This window comes from Sitodiplosis mosellana, unplaced genomic scaffold, assembly GCF_009176505.1.
Source record: "Sitodiplosis mosellana isolate CC-2019 unplaced genomic scaffold, AAFC_SMos_1.0 Smas_scaffold_3, whole genome shotgun sequence".
Taxonomy (NCBI): Eukaryota; Metazoa; Arthropoda; class Insecta; order Diptera; family Cecidomyiidae; genus Sitodiplosis; species Sitodiplosis mosellana.
The window spans coordinates 1875641-1895780 of NW_022595246.1; the positions used below are offsets into that span (position 1 = coordinate 1875641).

Consider the following 20140-nt stretch of genomic DNA (forward strand, 5'->3'; position numbering starts at 1 on the left):
AAACACTTGATTTCGTACGAAAAAAAAAACACATAGAATATTTATTTTTGTTTGAAATTTCTTAGGTACAGCGTACAATCTAGTATCAGTTTTCCATTTTTAAATTATAGATGACTTTAAAATTACTACACATTTGTTCCGATTCGGAGTAAGTAAAATGTAAGTGGCAGATATTTTACTTGTTGTGAGCTCACTGTTTTTGGTTAGTTTTCCAATTGTTTTTTTTTCATGTTAAACAATTTTAATGGTGAGAAATCAGCGACAAATGTCATTCACAGTCTAAAACTATAGTTCGAAGACCCGATTCAGTGTTTGTGCTTAATCTACGTTGTGTTAATTTACAGCTCGTCTTTTTCATCAAGAACAACATCGGACAAGTCGATGTCTTCTTCTTCGGGTAATTGACCATCTTTGCCATCCCATGCTTCGTTGGTGTTCACTTTTGGTACGGTTGCACCACGAACGGGAGCAGTTTGACCACGACCAAACGAAATATCACGCAAAAATTCGTAGATTCCCTCGGTTGAGAATGAACCACGCAATGAGGTGTACTTGAGTTTCTTGTAGTTGACGGCCGCCATTGCTGGATAACCAAAACCACCGATCTCAAGAGCTTCTTCGACATGTGGTTGGGCACCACCTTCAGCCCACACCCATCCCCATGATTGTTTCTTGAATTTCTCGGCGGAATTTTTGAGAATTTTGATGTAATTGTTACGGCATTTCGAATCACAGTCCAAAATGTGTGGCAAAACTGATACAACGCATAATGCCTTGTTTTCACAGGCTTTCTTTGCTACTTCTTCTGATGTTAGCTCGTAGACTTCTGGAGCAGGAATGCTGTTAGAGGAAAATGAAAAGATTTGGTTTTAGATTGAGATCAGAAACGTTTTTTTTCTTTCGCTTTCTTTGTGATTTTCCACGCTTTTGCTAGAGAGAATGTGATTTGTCTTGAAAAATGAATTGAAAATGGTGAATTCATTGACCAAATTCAATAGCTGTTAATCTCTTACCTTTCTGTATATTTTTCCAATGCCCAGTTTACAATGTCACCTGATGTGCGGCCACCATCATAGTCGACAGCGTCACTTCGTGATTTGACACCGCCTGCGAAGAATTTAATTGTTGGATATCCTTGAACGCCGTATTCTTGGGCTTTGGATGGATGAGCTGTGGCGTCCAATGCTCCGAGTTTAACCTTCCCTTTCAGTTCTTTGGCTGCCTTAGCCCATTCTGGTGCCAAATTCTTGCAATGACCACACCATGGAGCGAAGAACTATTGACACGAAGAAGAGAAAACGAATTAGTAAACAGAAAAATCTTGATTGAATGCAAAACATCTACAATAGAAATCTGGTTTGAATGCAACAGAAGTGATCAAAAATGATCAAAATCGAAAGAGATTGGCCAGAAAGTGTTTCTCTGCTTGAACCAAGAGAAAAAGAAAAATGGAATAAAAAGATGAAACATTGGTGGTTCATACCTCAACAAGCCAAACATCATCACTTTGCAGCACCAATTTATCGAAATTCGAGTCAGTCAATTCAATAACATCACTGCTTCCTCCACTGCCTCCGCTGCTACGGCCACCTAATTTCTCTGTTATCTTCTTTTTAGCTTCAGCCAATGCAGCATCAGCGATGGCTTGTGCAGTTCTTTGCTGGTTATAATCGACTGGAGACCGTTTATTGGCACCGAAGATTTTGATCGTTGGGAAACCTAACAACAAAACAAAGGATCCGAGTTAGTCTTTTGTAGTCATTGAAATGACATTCACAGAATTGCTTTTCAACTGCTATTTCAGTATTTCTTTCTCCACAAAGAATTTCAAAACTGATCCAAACTAACAATTCGTCGGTTATTTGAAAGCAATTCAACATACCTTGAACTCCATATTGTCCGCCGAGTGATTTGTGTTCATCAGCATTTACAGCGCCAACTTTCACGATACCTTTAAGAGCGGTAGCGACTTTGGAATATTCTGGAACAAGTTGTTGACAATGACCGCACCACGGAGCGTAGAACTAAGAGCAAAAACGAATAAATTGTTGATATTCGATTGGATTTCTTCAAATTGCGTTGATTTACTCACCTCTACTACCCAAATTTCATCACTTTGAATGACCAACCGATCGAAATTGGACGATGTGAGCTCGACAACGTCGCCCTTTTCATAAAATGCAAACGTTGGCACCAAAATGGCGCAAACTGTAAAACACAAACATTTTTAATCGGTTTTACTTGGTGATTTGAAAATTGTCTTGCAATAAATACTCACGTAAAAGAAATACGTTAAATTTATTCATATTTCTACTGGAACCAGCCCACGTAGATTTACAAAATATTATCTGCGGCAAGAAAAAAATGTGGCAAAATTTTAATGAAATTACAATCAAATTCATACGAATGATTTGAGAAAGTTCTAGTGCATTGCTTAATTAAGTGTAAATATTGAAAATGATTTGCGATATTTACCCGACAAAATGAAATTCAATGACGAAATTACGAGAACAATATAGATTACGGTGTGTTTACGATAAATGCCGACTGATATATGGTCCGTCTGAGCTTATTGTGTTCGCTACACTATTCACAAGTGCTGGTGAGCTGTCAATAAACCGTGGTGCATTCTGATTGGTCCAAGTATTCGTATACAAATGAAACGGACACAGTGCGACCTCTAGTGAAAAAATGCGACAAACTAATCAAAATTAAAATTTAGAGGCTTTTCTCGTTATGTGCATTATGACTAATATTAATAATTCAAAGGAAAGGGGGTTTGTATGCGTTTTTCTACAAATATATGATAAAATTTACTTGGGAATTTTATTTGTAGCTGATCTTTGTACTTTGTCTGGACTTATTTCGCGATATTCCTTTCAAACATTCCGAGTTTAACATCCAACGATCAACACCCACACACATATATGTGTATACACTTCTAATGATTCAACGTAATTCCCCTGATCTGTCACTTACTGTTAATATTTTGTTAGTATCCAACAATGAGTTCGAGACCAAAGTGAGTATATTTTATACGGATTTGAATTTAATACGAATTTGTTAGTGTAATTTGAATTTAACGTAAAATTTGTTCCAATTCCAGAGCTAAGCGCAGTTATAACAAAGCTCCGTGCAATGCTTGCTATTCGCCGGAAGAAATTGGTGAAAATCATGAACAATTTGGTGATCCTTTGGATAAGTCCCACCTCGAAACAACCAAACATAAATTCATAACGACTGTCACAAAAGATCAAGTTGATTTATCGAAAATTAAGCCACAGAACAACCAAAGCCAATCTGACGAATATTATGTTCAACGTGAGGAACATAAGCGCATGAGCAAATTGAACAATAAAAAACCATGGCTAGATGTGAGGTTTTGTAAAAAAAACCAGGATTACGTTCATTATTGCAATTATTGTGACGATTTTATATTGGGTGTCACTCTAAGCAAACATGAACAATTGGACAAACATTGGAAGAAATTTCAAAAGCGTTTTATGACCGATTTGAGTCATTTGTTATCAAAAAGTAAGTAAAAAGGAGTGAAGATATTATTTATGTATGATCATCAAATGATTGTTTTCAAAACACCTTTCTTTTTAAATCAAGGTAGTACGAAATTGGACCATTCCGTGTTTGAATTCACACAAAAGTATACTGGTATCGAGTTGGAAGATGCAAAAGCCTTTTATCGCAGTCATTCAAATCAAATTAGGATCAAAGGGATCAAAGATGATGCAGTCAATGAACTGAATGATAGTGGAATTGAAATTTCAATCGCAAATAATAATAAGTCAATTGGCGATGACCAATCAAATTTACTAATGGTAACGTCTACTCCGAAAAAATCTGCACCAAAAATTGTGTCACCAAAAAAAGTTCCGAAAAAAACTTCAAACGCCAAAAATGTAGAAGCAAAGACTGCGTATGTGAAAGATATGCACACATCAACGGAAGTTTGTAAAACCGCTTACACAGATACCGTACGAATGTATTATCAGAATGTGAACAGCATTAAAAGCGATGAAAAAATGAAGAATTTTGTCGCCACATCCGTTAGTAAATATGACGTGGTGATTTTCACTGAAACATGGTTGAACGACGCCCAAGCATTAAAACATAACATGAGCGGTTTTAATGAACATTTCGATGTTTACCGCCGTAATCGTTCTGAAAGTGTTAAATCTAGAGGTGGTGGAGTACTGGTGGCTGTTTCAGCAAAATTGTACAGTGACCCAGTACTTTTGAACAGATTCAATCATCTGGAATATGTTTGCTTGCAATTTTTGAATAATAACAAATCCATTTTCCTATACTGTGCTTACATTCCACCTGATTCAACTATAGACATTTATGCAGACCACGTAAAGGCAATTCGTTCCATTAATTTGCGCAAAGATGACCTTTTAATTGTAGTCGGCGATTTTAATTTGCCAAACTTTGATTGGCATACGAAAGATAATAAAACTTTTTGGCCAGAGATGAACGGCTCAGTCAGAGAAACTCGTTTACAAACACAAAAATTTCAACTCCTTAAGGAATTGCAATTAAAATGCAAGCTGTATCAATTCTGCAATGCCAAAAATCACAAAGGCAATGTTCTTGATTTGGTCTTTTCAAATTATACTGATCACATGTCTATTGGTGAATTGCCGGAATCACAAAAACCCATGAGCAAACATGACGAACGCCATGCACCCCCATTTGAGATCATCATTAATTGTGAACATTTTTCAACGAAGAAAGATTCTAAAAGTCATATACTTGATTAAATATTTGAAACATTCCCCAGAGTAAATATGATCGGTTGTTTGTGGCAGGTAATGACAGTTACAAAGTTCAAATACATGTTTGCTTGCATTCAAGGTTTATTTTACTTTATCTATTGATAAAAAAAATGTCAAAACTTATTGTTCTAAACTCCATTGGAAAACATTTAATTTCATAAGAAGAGATATAATTTGTTCATGGAAGCAACTAATTTTCGAGAATAGAATAAAACTTTGTCTAACTTGTAAAATAGACAAATAAATGAAGCAAACTCAAATTCAAAAGAATTCATTTTCAACGAAAATCTCAATGATAAATTTCCATTGATCAAGTATGGTTTTGGATGCTGGTTTCTCATATGGTGTCATATTGTCGGCTATATCATTGGCAAGATATGCAGTTTGATCATCCTTTGTGATTTTAGCCCTGACAAATAGGCGGAATAGTGTGAATTTCGCCTTTTTTCGAATCTCTGCCCACATCCTACAAAAAAAGACTTTTTTTATAGCTCTTTTAGCTCATTCAATAGAAAAAGATGCATGTACGAATTTCGTACTATGAAAATTCTTAAGATAAAAAAAATGTTCATTGCTAACTTTTCAAATGTGTATTCCTCCATTGAGCATCCGGCAAAATCAATTGTTTTGAAAAACTCCAAAAAGTAGTGTTCGATGAATGTTTTGAAATTCGTCTTTAAATCTTCGTTTTGAACACTCGTGAATAAGAAAAAGATCAAATCCAAAACGAATGATTCATAGCCGCATAATTGAAAATCGTAAAATTTTACTTTTGTTGGTTTTGAATTATCATCTAGAAGCAGAGATTACTATGAGATATTTTTATTCATATGGGATAGAAATATCACATAAAAATAACAGATATTTTTCACGCGTTGCGTTCAACGTTCAACGTTCAACGCGTTCAATGTTCAGAGTCCAAAAATATCTAATATTTTTCGCGCGTGTGTGTTCAGCGAAACGCATAAATACACAATAGCGATTCTGCACACACAGAGTCGCTGTTTTTTCGTTATACTCTTCCCAATGAGGAAAACGTTACAGTTGTACACATTTTGTGCACGGCCAATGTAATTTCTCCATAAGCTGTGAATTCACACTTACGATGAGCTGCGCGGAGCGTGCATGCACATGTTTCGCTCACTTCTTTCTTTGAAAACTCTTCGTGTGTCAACACAATGTCTGTGTGTGTATCGCTTGTGCCGTCGTTTGTAAACGACGTCAATGAGCTGCGCGATGCATGCATATATATGTTTTGCTCTTTTCTTTCGATCGACACTCTTCATACCCAGCTCATTGACGTCGTTTACAAATGACGGCACAAGCGATACACAGACATTGTAAGCTCATCGTAAGTGTGAAGAGTATAACGAAAAAACAGCGACTCTGTGTGTGCAGAATCGCTATTGTGTATACACACACGCGCGAAAAATATTAGATATTTTTGGACTCTGAACAATAAACGCGTTGAACGTTGAACGCAACGCGTGAAAAATATCTAATATTTTTATGCGATATTTTTATCCCATATGTTTAAAAATATCCCATAGTAATCTCTGTCTAGAAGAGAAGAGCACGGCTTTTTGTAAAAAAAAAATTTGATCTATAACTTTTTAGTCTTTAAAGTGCACCTTGTTTGATCATAATATTGTTGATCCAGAAATCTTTGTTCACAACAGTTGTATAAGGTGTATCAATGGTCCGAGCTGAGCAAGCATAAAATTCTTTGCTCAATCTTATGCTATTCACAATCGTAGTACGCATTTCAGGTGAAATATCATCAATTAACGGCAATTCTTTGCAGATTATCTTGGACAAATTTGCGAAAATTGAGAATGAACAAACTAAATATTCGTAACGAATTATATTTTACTAAAAATAAATCAAGTACAGTATGCCCCCGCAAATTAGAAATGAAATGTCCCGAGACCATTTCTAATTTGCGGAGTTTTCTAATTTCTGAGGTTTTTTCAATTTCATCCAAAAACGGTGTATCAAATGAAAAACTGATAGGGGGAATGATTTGCTTAATTGAAAACAATATATTGAACACTGTTCAATCAAGTATTGTGTGTAAATAGCAGTTATTTTAGTGATTATAAATATATAGTAAGTCTGTTAGTTACTGGATAAACTACTCATCGGAACAAACCGAAATAAATGATGACCTATCTTACGATAGTAAACAGAAAACGTTAGCATTCTATATACAATTTTGTATATGCAAATTCTCTGATGGAACAAATCAGTTTCGATTTGTTAATGATTGATGATTGATGATTGACGCAGACAATATGGAACAGATTACTTCGTGACTTAATTTTTAACTTCATGGTAAACGTCGAAAATCTCAAGCTGATCTGCTAATATAGTTATTCAACGAAATGGAAAAGACTTTCATCATGTTTTTTCATTAAAAATGAAGTAAATTTCCCTTTGTCTTGAATTAAATGATTCGGAAACTCCGTAAATTAGAAATGAACCCCGGAAATGAGAAATTTTCCATACAAATTTTCAAACCTGAAATTCATTTCTAATTTCTGAGGTTTTTTAATTCTCGGGTTTCTAATTTGCGGGGGCGTACTGTACTTGGAATTGATAGTCGTCATTTGAGGTTGAGTTAATAAGTTCCAAATAAGGATTCACTTTTTTATCGAAAAGTTCTGGCCGAAGTCGTCTCATTGCAATACATAATGCATGCATTTTTGCCAGATTCTGAAAAAAAAACACTAAATTTAACTTTTCCACGATTTATAGAGTCAATAATGTAAAAGATAATTCAAGAGAGAAGTGAATTGGGCAGCATGTGTAATGATTATTTTGAAATAATTCCGAACCAAATAAAAAATAATAATACCTTTAAAATCACAAATGTTTCTTGAGTATCGAAACCAATATGTTTATCACGAGTGAAATAATTCTGGAATTTCATATTTTGAAGTAGCAAAACGGCGTCGGAATCTTCATTTTCGGCAACTGAAATCATAAAGGCTATTATGGTACATTCTCCTGAGAGGAGATCTCTCCTCAAGGCTCTACTATTAGTTCATTCTCGTAGCGAAACATTCTGTACATGCTTATACCAATGTTCAATGAAATTCTGGACGCAATACATGGAATAAATGCATCCAATCTCTTCGCCTCCGGTACATTGGCAAGCCGTTCGAATTCTTCTATTGCTGGGATCACAATCGAATAGAATCTTATTTCTTTCATTAGACACCATTTTGGCTGCAATAAAGTACTCCGATTTGTAAGTGGTGTTTTGGCAACGAAATGATAAATTTCATGCTAAAAACGATTGAATTATATTTGCTTAGTGACCATTTGTCGTGAATTTGGGATTAAAGAGTACTCACTTTATCCGGATCATATTCTGCAGACACTGTGACTTCAACCGATTGCAATATAGCTCCAAAGTTGTGTCCAGACTTTGTAAGAGGCTTCAGCGTATAGTCCAAAACTTTTCTTTTGAGATTTTCCTCTAAGAATTCGGTGAAGTACCTGATTTCACTCAAGGGCTTAACCTCTTCTGACATCTCGTCTTTGGTAAAATGAATGGTTTCACTTTGAATTATTCAAAAAACACAGCACGCAACGGGATTGGCTTGGTTTTTATATAGAAAATCAAAACCCCAAAGCAGGGGTTTTTTATTACAGCAGTTATCTTATTGCTACATAAGCTACAAGGATTTCGGTTTAACGATAAAACCATTTTAAACACAAAATGCAGATAGGTAGCATTAGGTTTTTGCACGCCAAATAGATAGCGTATCAAAAGTTCATAAAATCTTTTGCGATATTTGATTGGAACGGATGCAAAAAAAAAAATCGCTGGTTTTTTAAAGAAGATAAAAACAAGAAAACAAAGTGGTCTGGTTTTATAATATTTTCGAGTCAAATCGTAAATAAATTGTTTGTAGAATGCAAAGTATAGGATGAAGGAAAGCATATCAACGGTTGACTGGTTTCATTTTTGCCGGAATACACTATGGTTGGAATCTCCGGCAAACGTGCTACTTCAGAAATAAACCGCATCAAGAACACGCACTTCGGCATCCGTATTCGAGCATAAGCAGTAGGATATTTCAACTGCGACACACAACGAATTGCTATAATAGTTTAGTGGATTCATCAATGAAAATTATATTAAAATGAACAAGAAGAGTACAAATTGTTTTTCAATTCAATTTCAGATGTATAACAAAGAGGACATTCAACGACTATGCCATTCGCAAAGTGCGTATAAATATACAAAGTTGCAGTTCTTCAAAGAACACACAAAGCAAACATTTGTATGGTTTTGACCCAATTTCTCAGCGATTCGTCAATGAAATCACAATCAATTTTATGTTCGCTCGAGCGAGTTTCTAATTTTCGACATCGACTAAAAAAAATTCCAATTTGACTTAAATACCGAAATCAAAAGAGAAAATAAATATAAAACTAATGCACTTTTGGATTAACGAAAAATTGTACATGTTCACAGTGTGCCTGTGCATTCGAAAGTAGCACAGCAAAGAGAATGATCGATGAAACCCGAAAAGCGAATCAAATTTAATATATCAATGGATCAAATCGCCATGGTATTAACGCCGCTCGATAGTATCATGTGCATGGGCTGACTCAACAACACTGCGATGGAATGAATGCAACGCATCCGATCGATCGCTTTCTTTCTGTTCACATTACACAATGCACGCATTACATATTAATTTCCCGTTCTTTTTTGGTGAATAGCTTACCGTTTACGGTTCATTATCGCTTATTACTAACGATTTTCACCGTCTTTTTTGTGAATTTCTCTTTTGTATTTCAAATGCACGATGCACTTTGTTGCTAGATTTACCGTTAGATTTTTAGAGATTCCCTTTTTTGTTATAACTTCGGTTCGAATCATTCGCACGCATTCTTTGTTAGCTTGACCGAATGAGTAAGGTGCAATATGGTGCGACATCAATTCAAAAAGAGTTGAACTTTCATTCTTTGGTTGCGGTGCACATCGGCATGAAATTTTTCTGATCATCAAATTCGGGTTTTTGATCATCGAATTTCGGGTATTTCGAATGGAGTTCAACGACCCAATCAAAACGTTGAAACCAATGGACAAAAAGTAAGAAAAAAACAACAAAATTAACAAACTAAAAACGATTTCACATTTCCGATTGTGCATTTTTGTGTATGACGGGAAAAAAAATAATGTACAATCGTCTGGTGGTGATATCAATGCAGACAGCGTAAATTTTGCAGTCGAATGACTTGTTGCCTAAAGAGCAATAGCACATAAGTTTTGGGTAGCAGACAAAATGATACGAACGAATTACGAATATTCGAAAGAATTTCGTGAAATGATGTGCATTTTTTGGCTAATGTCCTGCGATGCATAAATATTTATTTTGCAAAACAGAGAGATCGAAAACCGGTTTAAACTGACCATACGAAATTTTAATCATATTGTGACAACGACCGCATATCACTGCCTCCTATCGAATATTCGGGAAGTGTCGAATTTACTACAAAATATATGGGCAAAAAAAATACACCAACCACAAACTTGTGACGCACAAACCAATGCAGAGAAAGAAAACAAAATGATAAAACTTTTAGCGTATGGCATTGAGGTTGGATCAAAGCAATTAACAAAAATTGTAATTTTGTCGCATACAAGCAAGTTAGAAAAAAAACGATCCGCAATCTAATTTAATTATTGCGTCAAATTACAAAAATTCATTTGCATTGATGCGTTATTGCAATAGACAAGCTTGCGCGCTTAGAAATGCCGCTTATCTGTTTGCTAGATTTTAAGCATGTCAAGTACTTGTGCCGCTAAAATGTTTCCATTCATTGAATCGGCTAGCGTATTGAATGAATATGCTGTAATCGCTCTGTACGTCGTGAGCGAAATGCCAATATAATCAGTGTCATTATTCAGGTCTAACCGCGTTGAGGTAGGTTATTCATGCATATTTATTGCAAATTATTGCGATAAGAATGCAATGTTTTTTTTTGACGTTTTCAAAGGCGTTTTTCGCAGCCCATTTTTTTCACTCGCTACGCGCTGGCGCTAGTAATACCGAAAAAAATATTCAATTCGTTCTGAGAATGTTTGACAATAACCTTGAGCACGGTCAAAGTCATCGAAAAGCTGAACCCTGAGTAACAACAAATAGCTCTTTCAAATACGGTTAAATTAATTCGGAAAGTTTTTGACACATGGATTTTGGATATTTGTTGAAAAATACGTATATGAACTTTGGCAGATGATGTGTGCGTCATCGGAATTTCTTTGCTTTTTTCTGTTTATTTTCATTTTTTGTTACTTCTTTATATAACAAATCTTGATTCCTAATAATATTTGTTTTGGCATTTTTTTTCTACTTGGCCCTTTAAAAATATTTCATTTTGTGGTTAAGTGAGAAAAAAATGCAACTCCCGCCGATAAACTTGACTTGATAACACCAAAATACATGCTGCTATGAATTGCATCGTCAGACTGCGTTCTAATTTACATGAGACAACTACGTCTTAGAATATGTGCAACAATGACAACGTCAACGAAACGCATAATACAAACAAATGCTGCCTGAAACGTAAGTATGACTAGACGAATAGACACAGTTTTCGGACTGATAACATTTCACACATAAACTGGAGCACTTTTTGTTTGAATATTTTCTCAACAAAGTTGACAACGTAAGGGAAAAAAAATATATATCAATTTTATTCGAATATTCTGGAAGTAAAAAAGTGTTGACCCTTTCGGTAATATTTCCATATTGACCTATTGCGCATTTGATTTTCTAAATATTTGCTTAGTTGCTGCGACAAAACAACATTGTTTAGTCATTTGGCCAAAGTGATTTTCTCTTCCGCAGTGACAAGCAACAAAACAAATTCACTGGGAATAGTTTTTGCTTTCGTTACAAAGTGAAAAGAGAAAAAAAAACCCAAACTATCGAATCGAAATCTGTGTGGAATTGTTGACATGATAATGACGCCAGTCACAGTGTCTATTAAGCAAATTTGTTTATTTTGAGCAACAGAAGCGGTAGCAATCGTCATCCAAAAATCAGCATATAATTGGCTTCTTGTACACTTTGTCTAAATTTGTTCACCCGAATGCAAATTGCTTTTTGTCTCTGGCTGAGAAAGAATTAAAAATAGCTCTAGGAATTGAAGTTCGAAAATTTGTTTCATAAAATATTCATTCAGACAGGCGAAGAAAAAATTCGGCTATTTTTTCCCTTTAGAATTGAAGCCATTTGAATTGGAAATAAAGCATTAACAATGAACCAAATTTCGGTTTTGCAACATTTGTGTGCTTCTTTTTGATGGTAGTGTGTTCCTGTGAATAAGATTTCGGAGTGAAATGCCGAGCAGCTCGTCATAAGCATACTACCATCAACAAGAACATAAGCACACGCATCCATCTCGTCATCTTGCAGCTTTGAGAATGCATCTCTGATCAGAGGGTCCGGGCCGTTTACGGAAAGTAACAGCTACCGATTACCAATGCATACACATAATAGAACGCGATCAGCTTTATTTTCTCTCTCAGAATGTGTGTATTACGTTCATGTTGTTGTATTTTTTTTTTGTTTGTCCCATTCACTCGTCCAAAAATCACCTCAACACATAAACATACAAATAAGATGATTTTGTAGAATGACCCGAGAAAAGAGTTGTTATTCTCGTTGCGTTTTTTGTTTGTGTGTTGAAGCTCTTCGTCACTGATCTGATATAAAAAAGAGATGATTCGCTCGGAAACTTCATCAGAATCGATTTTGTAGCTGGTGTTTACAGATCGATTTCTCAGTCAGCGCACACTCATTTTGGAAACGTTCTTTCCTTTTGCTATTCGTTGTTTACAACAACAAAAAGTTCTTGTTATTTTTGTTCACATTTGCATCATTGAAAAGCTTCGACAAATAATTTTATTTTGTGTTTGAATTTTGTTTGTTATCTGATAGATTAAAAAGAATTTCAAATTCGATACATTAACCAGAAAAGTTGTTCATATTCGTAAAAGTTTATTACGGAAGTAACTGAATTTCAAAATTGCCATAGCAAATTAGATAAAATTAAAAAGTATCGTTAGTTAATTACTAAATTGTATAAATTGAAAGACAGATCAGTTAAGTAGACTCCTTTTACAAATCATAATTCGACAAAAGAACCAAGATGAACAAGGCAAATTTGTATAAACATTCAAATGGTTTGCAACGGCGTGATGCGAAGCAAACGATCGAGGAATTTTCGCATGTGCTTCAATGGCGATCGGATGGTCGTGATTCTCTGCTCGACATTGGCTGTGGCAGCGGTGATGTTACAATTGATTTTCTACTACCGATTCTACCGCCAAACTATCAACGTTTAGTTGGTGTGGATTTATCGCAAGAGATGGTCACGTTTGCCCGTCAACAGTACCCATATTCACGGATTTCATTTGACAAATTCGACCTTGGTCTTGACATCGAAAAGCAACAATTTCGCAGCGCAGAACCATTCGATCACATCACATCATTCTACTGTTTGCATTGGGTGCAGAATCAGGAGCGTGCTATTCAGAATATGTACAAACTATTGAAGCCGGACGGTGATATGTTGCTAGTATTTTTGGCACAGAATCCAATCTTCGAAATTTACAAGCAAATGTCACAGAGTAAAAAATGGGCCAAATACATGACTGACGTCGATCATTTCATTTCACCGTATCAATATTCCAAGAATCCAGCTGATCAGTTTGGTAAACTTCTGTATGCAAACGGTTTCACCGAGTACAGTGTTGAAATACGGGAAAAGTTCTTCGTGTTCGAAGGGATTGAACTGTTAAAAAGTAGGTGAACCAGTTTCAGTGCTGCAACGCTTCATTTCATTTTCGAAATTCCACTAAAATTACCTTTCATTTCAGAATCTGTGAAAGCGGTGAACCCGTTCATCGAACGAATTCCAACGCACGATCAAGATGCATTTTTCGACGACTATCTAAATCTTGTCATAAAAATGCACTTGGCTTTAGACGACATTCATACCAATAGCAACGCATGCCGCTTTTTAACACCATACAAACTGATGATCGCTTATGCTAGGAAGTAACAATTGATTTATTACAGTTTTACGTAGAATTAGTAAATATTTAAATTATTTATTCACAACTTATTCATATATACATATATAGTGTCACACATTTTCCTTGTGGTTAATAAAAAAAATTGTACTCTATTTCGAATTTAACATTTGATTTTTGTCTTTATTTTTGATGAGTCAGATAATTAGATGAAACGTCCCGTTAGAAACTCATAAGTCACCACATTTCTTTTCCAATAGCACAGGAAAAATATTTAGGTGAGTCGTCATGAGATTGGTGCAGTAGGGTGGTCTAAACTGATTTATCATGGTAAGGTATATGCTCCCAATAGCTTAAAATTAAATTGGGCTCAAAACTAGCTGATTCCCTTTTTCAGATAAAAAAAATGTTAGAATCTAGTGGTCGATGGAGCCATACTTGAAATGGCTGTTTTTGACCTATTTCTCAACATATATATTGATAGAAAACCCATAGGTTATTCAAATCGAATCTGGTGACATATCAAATTTAGGGTTTTTTGGGACGTTAAACACGAATCCGTTGTCAAAAATGAGCTAATGTTGCTTTTTAAAAAAGTTTTAGTACAAAAACATGATTTTTTTTTTTAAATTCAGCCATATAGCAAAAATACATGGTTCCAAGTGTATTTTTAACACCAAATTTGAACTCAGTGCCTCAAATTACCTTAAGATTGACTATGCTGATGACAAAAATCGAATAATCTCAAAACTAAAATTTTCTAGTAGTGTTCACGTATGGAAAAAATATCACATTTTTCCACGTATTTTTCCACCAAAAGTAAATGTTTGTTCAAAGCAGCCATTTTTATGGTTATTTAGGCCGCAGAATTTGAATCCACCCAAAAAGAAATAACAAAATTTTCAGTGGGAAAAATTGATATTTTTCTATACATTTATACGGATTTTTTTGCATTTTTCGGTTTTTCTCCCTAAACTCGTACCACATATGCCATGGAGCAAAACTTTGTTCAGCAAAGTTTTAGATCTCGCTGAAACCTACAATTTTGTCGCAGACAGTCATCACTTATCTCCTATCAGTAAGGAGATAATGGCCTTGATAGCTTTAATCAATTATCAGTGTTATCTCCTTACTGATAAGAGATAAGTGATGACTGTCTGCGGCAAAATTGTAGGTTTTAACAAGATCTAAAGCTTTGCCGAACAAAATTTTGCTTCATGGCATATGGGGTACGAGTTATGGGAGAAAAACTGAAAAATGCAAAAAAAAATTCCGTATAGAAAAATATCAATTTTTCTCACTGAAAATTTTGTTATTTCTTTTTGGGTGGATTCGAATTCTGCGGCCTAAATAACCATAAAAATGGCTGCTTTGAACAAAAATTTACTTTTGGTGGAAAAATACGTGGAAAAATGTGATTTTTTTCGATACGTGAACACTACTAGAAAATTTTAGTTTTGAGATTATTCGATTTTTGTCATCAGCATAGTCAATCTTAAGGTAATTTGAGGCACTGAGTTCAAATTTGGTGTTAAAAATACACTTGGAACCATGTATTTTTGCTATATGGCTGAATTTGTTAAAAAAAAACATGTTTTTGTACTAAAACTTTTTTAAAAAGCAACATTAGCTCATTTTTGACAACGGATTTGTGATCAGCGTCCCAAAAAACCCTAAATTTGATATGTCATCAGATTCGATTTGAATAACCTATGGGTTTTCTATCAATATATATGTTGAGAAATTGGTCAAAAACAGCCATTTTAAGTGCGGCTCTATCGACCACTAGATTCTAACATTTTTTTTATCTGAAAAAGGGAATCAGCTAGTTTTGAGCCCAATTTAATTTTAAGCTATTGGGAGCATATACCTTACCATGATAAATCAGTTTGGACCACCTCATTGGTGCAGCCTTTGAAATCATTTGGTTAAACGAAATTTTCAGTATTTCTTCATAAGGTGTTTTTGAAATATATGTTTTTTCGTTAATAATTTCAACACACAATTCACAGAAGCGCAAATTGATGAATGAGAAATAAAACTACTTTGAATGGTGAGTTCCGATGTTCAAGAATGTTTCTATTGATCTTACTAAGGCACTTGAAATTTGACAACCGACTTGCTTTTTCAAACGTATAACTTTTTCTTTCAATATTAACACAAACAAAGATGTGTCAGATGTAATCAACAAAACAGAACAACCAACATTTCTATGAGTTTCACTGTTCTGAGAAGTCGTTTCTTTGTTATATTATCATATCAATTGTTAGCAATAAAAAATTAGATTGATAACTATTTACTCTGTACTATCACTATCCACCGATAGCAAGTTTCCCGAAATATATTCTTTCAAATCAAAACAAAACATTTAATCAGCCACCACTTTCTTCTCTACGCTACAGCTGAGGCTGATTGTGTGACGCGAATTGCGTCATATTTCCAAATGGAAACGAGTAATAATTGAAACGCGTGATAGTGTCGTGTTATTGTTAACTTTCAATCAAATCTACAATTTTGTGACATTTTCTGGCTCGCCATCAGTACTTAAGCGTTTGCGTTGAGAAAATGGTTCAGACAGAAGTAATCGCTGTAGAAATGTGCTTATTTCAATCGCTAATTTTGACAGTTTCACTGTTCAGTTGTTCAAACGCCAATATATTTACATGTCCGAAGAGATCAGACGATGTGTTTAAAGTGTTGAATTCAAGTGAAAGTGAATTGATATTCGCGCACGTTGTAAGTGTCAATGTTCTTCTTCTGTAGTTGAAAATGTTCCGTTTCAATTCTAATATTGTGTAATAATTATTTTTATCAGATTTATCGACATGGAGATAGAACCATCGGACACTTATACCCAAATGATCCATGGAGGGAAGAAATTCATTGGCCCGAAGGCTATGGAGCGCTGACTAATGTGAGTTTGATCATATTTTAAAATTGAACTATAACTTAGTTTGAATATCTCATTAAGAAAAGAATTTGTTTGTGAAAAAAAAACTGTGTCAACAGGAAGGAAAGCGACGACATTATAAGCTGGGTAAATTCTTCATGAGACGATATGGCGAAATTCTTGGACACAAATACTCACCGAATAAAGTGTATGTGCGATCATCTGATTATGATCGAACCATAATGAGTGCTCAAGCAAACCTAGCAGGTATATCAATTTGGGGGATTGTTGGGCTGAGACCGATGGACAGAGTTCAATCGGTCCGGTAATAATAGTCAGGAGGTTGGCTTTATGTTTTGTTTATTGAATGAATGTAAGACTTAGAATGATTGATACGATGAGTGTCCGATCGCTTACAAGTATGTGCGATCGGTCACTCGATGATTTGCTTATGTACCGTAATGGTACTACTAATTATTACATTAGCTACATGTATATTCTCTATCATACCACACACCACACAGGCATGTTTAGGCCAACCGACGATGAAATTTGGAATGAGGATATTGGCAGAGTTTGGCAGCCAATTCCCATTCATGTTGTTCCATTAAAATCTGAATATCTTATTGCTAACGAAAGGAAGTGTCCAAAATTTGAGGCGATGTTTGCAAAGCATGAAAAAGAATCACCGGAAATACAACGCATTTATTCTCAATACGCAGATCAGTTTTTGCATTGGACACAAGAGAGCGGAGCAAATATCACAACATTTCGTGAAGTGAAAGAATTGTATAAAACACTTCTTATGGAAAGGGCGCGTTACAAAACGTGAGTTGAGAAAATCCTGCAATTTTAATAAGAGTTACTATTTGGAATGACAATTCTGTTTTGTAGATTACCAGCTTGGGCTGAAAAAGCAATTGAACGAAACGGAGTAATGGGATATATTTCCAAGTATCATTTCAAAATGAGAACCGACACACCGCAATTGGCTCGTTTGAGTACGGGATTTTTAATAAAGGAAATCTTCGAACGATTTTCAAAAAAGATCAACAAAACATTGCAGCCCGATCGTTCTGTATGGGTTTACTCGGCACATGACGACACAGTTGCAAACCTACTGAATAGCTTTGGTCTCTTTGAGGTAGCTTCGAATATTTGCAGTTGAAAACAGTTTGTAAAGTAATATTTTTGTATGATGTTCCAGATACACATTCCGCCCTATGCGTCGAGCATTCTTTTGGAACTCTATAAAAATGATGAAAATGAGCATTACATCCAGATGTTCTATCGAAAATCAGATGTGGAAAAGCCCTCGCCGTTGAATATACCGAATTGTGGGGAAAAGTGTACTTTGGATCGACTGTATGAGTTATACAGTGAACTCATCCCCGGCGATTTTGAAACCGAATGCAGGTGGCCTTGATCAAAGCCTCTATACAACTTATTTGAAAAGGGAACAAAAACCAAGAAAATCTGAATTATAATAATATCGAAATAAGAATGCGTTATAAGTAACAATAGCAGTTTACTTATTGTACTTTTTAGTACTTCCGCTTGGTAACAAATGTAGTGTAAGTGGTTTGGTTCATTAAAAAAAATTCTCAGAATTGAATTCGCAGCCGTGTTGAAATTGAATAGCTAGCAGTCACTCAGTTGTATGTAGCTAGCTGTATGTGGTGGTACACAACTGAAACTGGCACTGAAGAATGACACCACGAAGCTTATTTAATATGCAGGCACATAGGAAGCGGAGCATGCTAGCTAAACTATTACTTACATTACAAAAAGGATAACGGCTCTACATTTCATGTAAAGCCTTTCCTTAATAGTTTGTTGTGCATACAAAACTTTTGGCATTTCCAGATTTTGATTATCGCAATTATTTTTGAGTTATCGTGTTAACAAACAGCTACGACGACGACAACGGCACAGAACGGAAAAGTGGTTCGGATGCCCGTTGTAAGTGGTTCGGATTTAATTAAATCCAAAAATTTAATTTTCAACTTTGTGAAAACGGCCAAAAAAAGCTAATAAGTCAAAGCATAAAATTTGGTCGAAAACAAGAAAAATTGATCTTATGAGTACACTTGATATGCGTTATGGGGCTTTGAAATCGTGATTTTCCCGAATTTTGTTAAATCCCAAAGATTTAACTTTCAAATGCGGCAAATAAGTCAAAAATTGTTGGAAATGACCAAAAAATTCTAAATCAGCAAAAAACCCAACCACTTTGTACGTTTTTTGAGTCCAAATATGCAAAAATATCATTTTTCGTATATTCTCAACATTTAATTTTCAAATGCGTGATTTAAGAATTTTTCACGTTAAACAGTGGGTCAAATAAGGCAAAAGTTGTGAGAAATGGTCCGAAAAATCTAAATCAGTAATAAAAAGCAAGCACTTTTGACCATTTTTGGGTTCAAATAGGCAAGAATATCAGTTTACGGAAACCCTCAGTATTTCACTTTCACATTATGGTGAATTGTTTTGGGAAATCTCGTTTTTCGATAGTCCGCCCATCCAAAACATCTAGCCAGCTTCAAATAAAGCACGAAAGCCATATCTGTGCCTTGTATATGGGGATTTCAGGTCAGCACAAGATTTAGATAGGTAAATGAGTTTTTTATGAAACCATGAAAGTAAAATCCCAATAGAAATCTCATTTGTGATATTCCAAACGTCATGAAACTTTCTGGATCTTATTTTTTTACCAAAAAACTCAATCCCTGACATTTTGAAGCCAATCGAAAGCGATTTACGGGTACCTTCCATACAAATTTGGCCTGTTTTGCCAATTTTATGAAGAAAATAAGAAAACTGGTACATAAATGATGCGGTTGAAATAAACATGAGACTTTCGTCGCTCAATACACAGATACGAAACAAAAATAAAGCAATCCATTAAAACGGAACATGGAAAAGAAATCCGTGAAAATGGAACATAGCATGTGCCGTTTTAAGTATTTCGCTTTGCGGTGTTCCGTTTTGATAGATTTTTTGTCTGCAGTATCGTTATGAACGAATCCCCTCGCACGTCGTTTCGTTACTCGAATATTTTTTCGTGTGTTTCATTTCAATTGATTCCCGAGCTATTGATGACGTCACTCGCATTCATCACATGATGCAAATTAAGTGATAAGGAGCGCGAATTTCGATATGGCGATAACAACAATGGATTGGGCACAAAAAATACTGTATGAGAATCGAAAAAAAAAGTTTAACTTTTTTTTCGATTTTTGCCTGTTTCGGATCGTCTACATGGGAAGTTTGTATGAAAACCTCGGAGCGCCGATGTTTTACCCGTATTTACACATCAACAAAGCAGTCTGCTTCACCGTAGAAAAGTAGTGCGCATTAAGAAAACAAGAACGTACAGGTTTTGGCAAC

General features: G+C 35.1%; 5 protein-coding genes across 5 annotated transcripts; 3 read left to right on the top strand and 2 right to left on the bottom strand.

Annotated features, from left to right (window-relative positions):
• Positions 1-10: 10 nt before the first annotated feature.
• On the bottom strand, positions 11-16243 carry LOC129565514 (protein disulfide-isomerase A6 homolog). The gene is made up of 8 exons (XM_055440486.1): positions 16161-16243; positions 2476-2680; positions 2279-2348; positions 2093-2208; positions 1883-2024; positions 1484-1719; positions 1014-1276; positions 11-840 (listed from the first exon to the last, which is right to left on the bottom strand). Exons 3-8 carry the CDS (start codon positions 2304-2306, stop codon positions 339-341), a joined length of 1287 nt encoding a protein of 428 aa, XP_055296461.1. The 5' UTR covers positions 2307-2348; positions 2476-2680; positions 16161-16243; the 3' UTR covers positions 11-338.
• Positions 2999-4871, top strand: LOC129565513 (uncharacterized). The gene is made up of 3 exons (XM_055440485.1): positions 2999-3022; positions 3107-3534; positions 3616-4871. The coding sequence occupies exons 1-3, from the start codon at positions 3006-3008 to the stop codon at positions 4776-4778; spliced, it is 1608 nt and encodes a 535-aa protein (XP_055296460.1). The 5' UTR covers positions 2999-3005; the 3' UTR covers positions 4779-4871.
• On the bottom strand, positions 4926-8588 carry LOC129565642 (uncharacterized). The gene is made up of 7 exons (XM_055440739.1): positions 8153-8588; positions 7877-8084; positions 7651-7769; positions 7361-7508; positions 6425-6652; positions 5373-5586; positions 4926-5259 (listed from the first exon to the last, which is right to left on the bottom strand). Exons 1-7 carry the CDS (start codon positions 8330-8332, stop codon positions 5055-5057), a joined length of 1302 nt encoding a protein of 433 aa, XP_055296714.1. The 5' UTR covers positions 8333-8588; the 3' UTR covers positions 4926-5054.
• On the top strand, positions 10426-14045 carry LOC129565516 (juvenile hormone acid O-methyltransferase). The gene is made up of 2 exons (XM_055440489.1): positions 10426-13629; positions 13705-14045. The coding sequence occupies exons 1-2, from the start codon at positions 12975-12977 to the stop codon at positions 13887-13889; spliced, it is 840 nt and encodes a 279-aa protein (XP_055296464.1). The 5' UTR covers positions 10426-12974; the 3' UTR covers positions 13890-14045.
• Positions 16036-18644, top strand: LOC129565515 (prostatic acid phosphatase-like). Its single transcript, XM_055440488.1, has 6 exons — positions 16036-16596; positions 16676-16774; positions 16870-17017; positions 17275-17578; positions 17645-17894; positions 17958-18644. The coding sequence occupies exons 1-6, from the start codon at positions 16426-16428 to the stop codon at positions 18174-18176; spliced, it is 1191 nt and encodes a 396-aa protein (XP_055296463.1). The 5' UTR covers positions 16036-16425; the 3' UTR covers positions 18177-18644.
• Positions 18645-20140: the final 1496 nt, after the last annotated feature.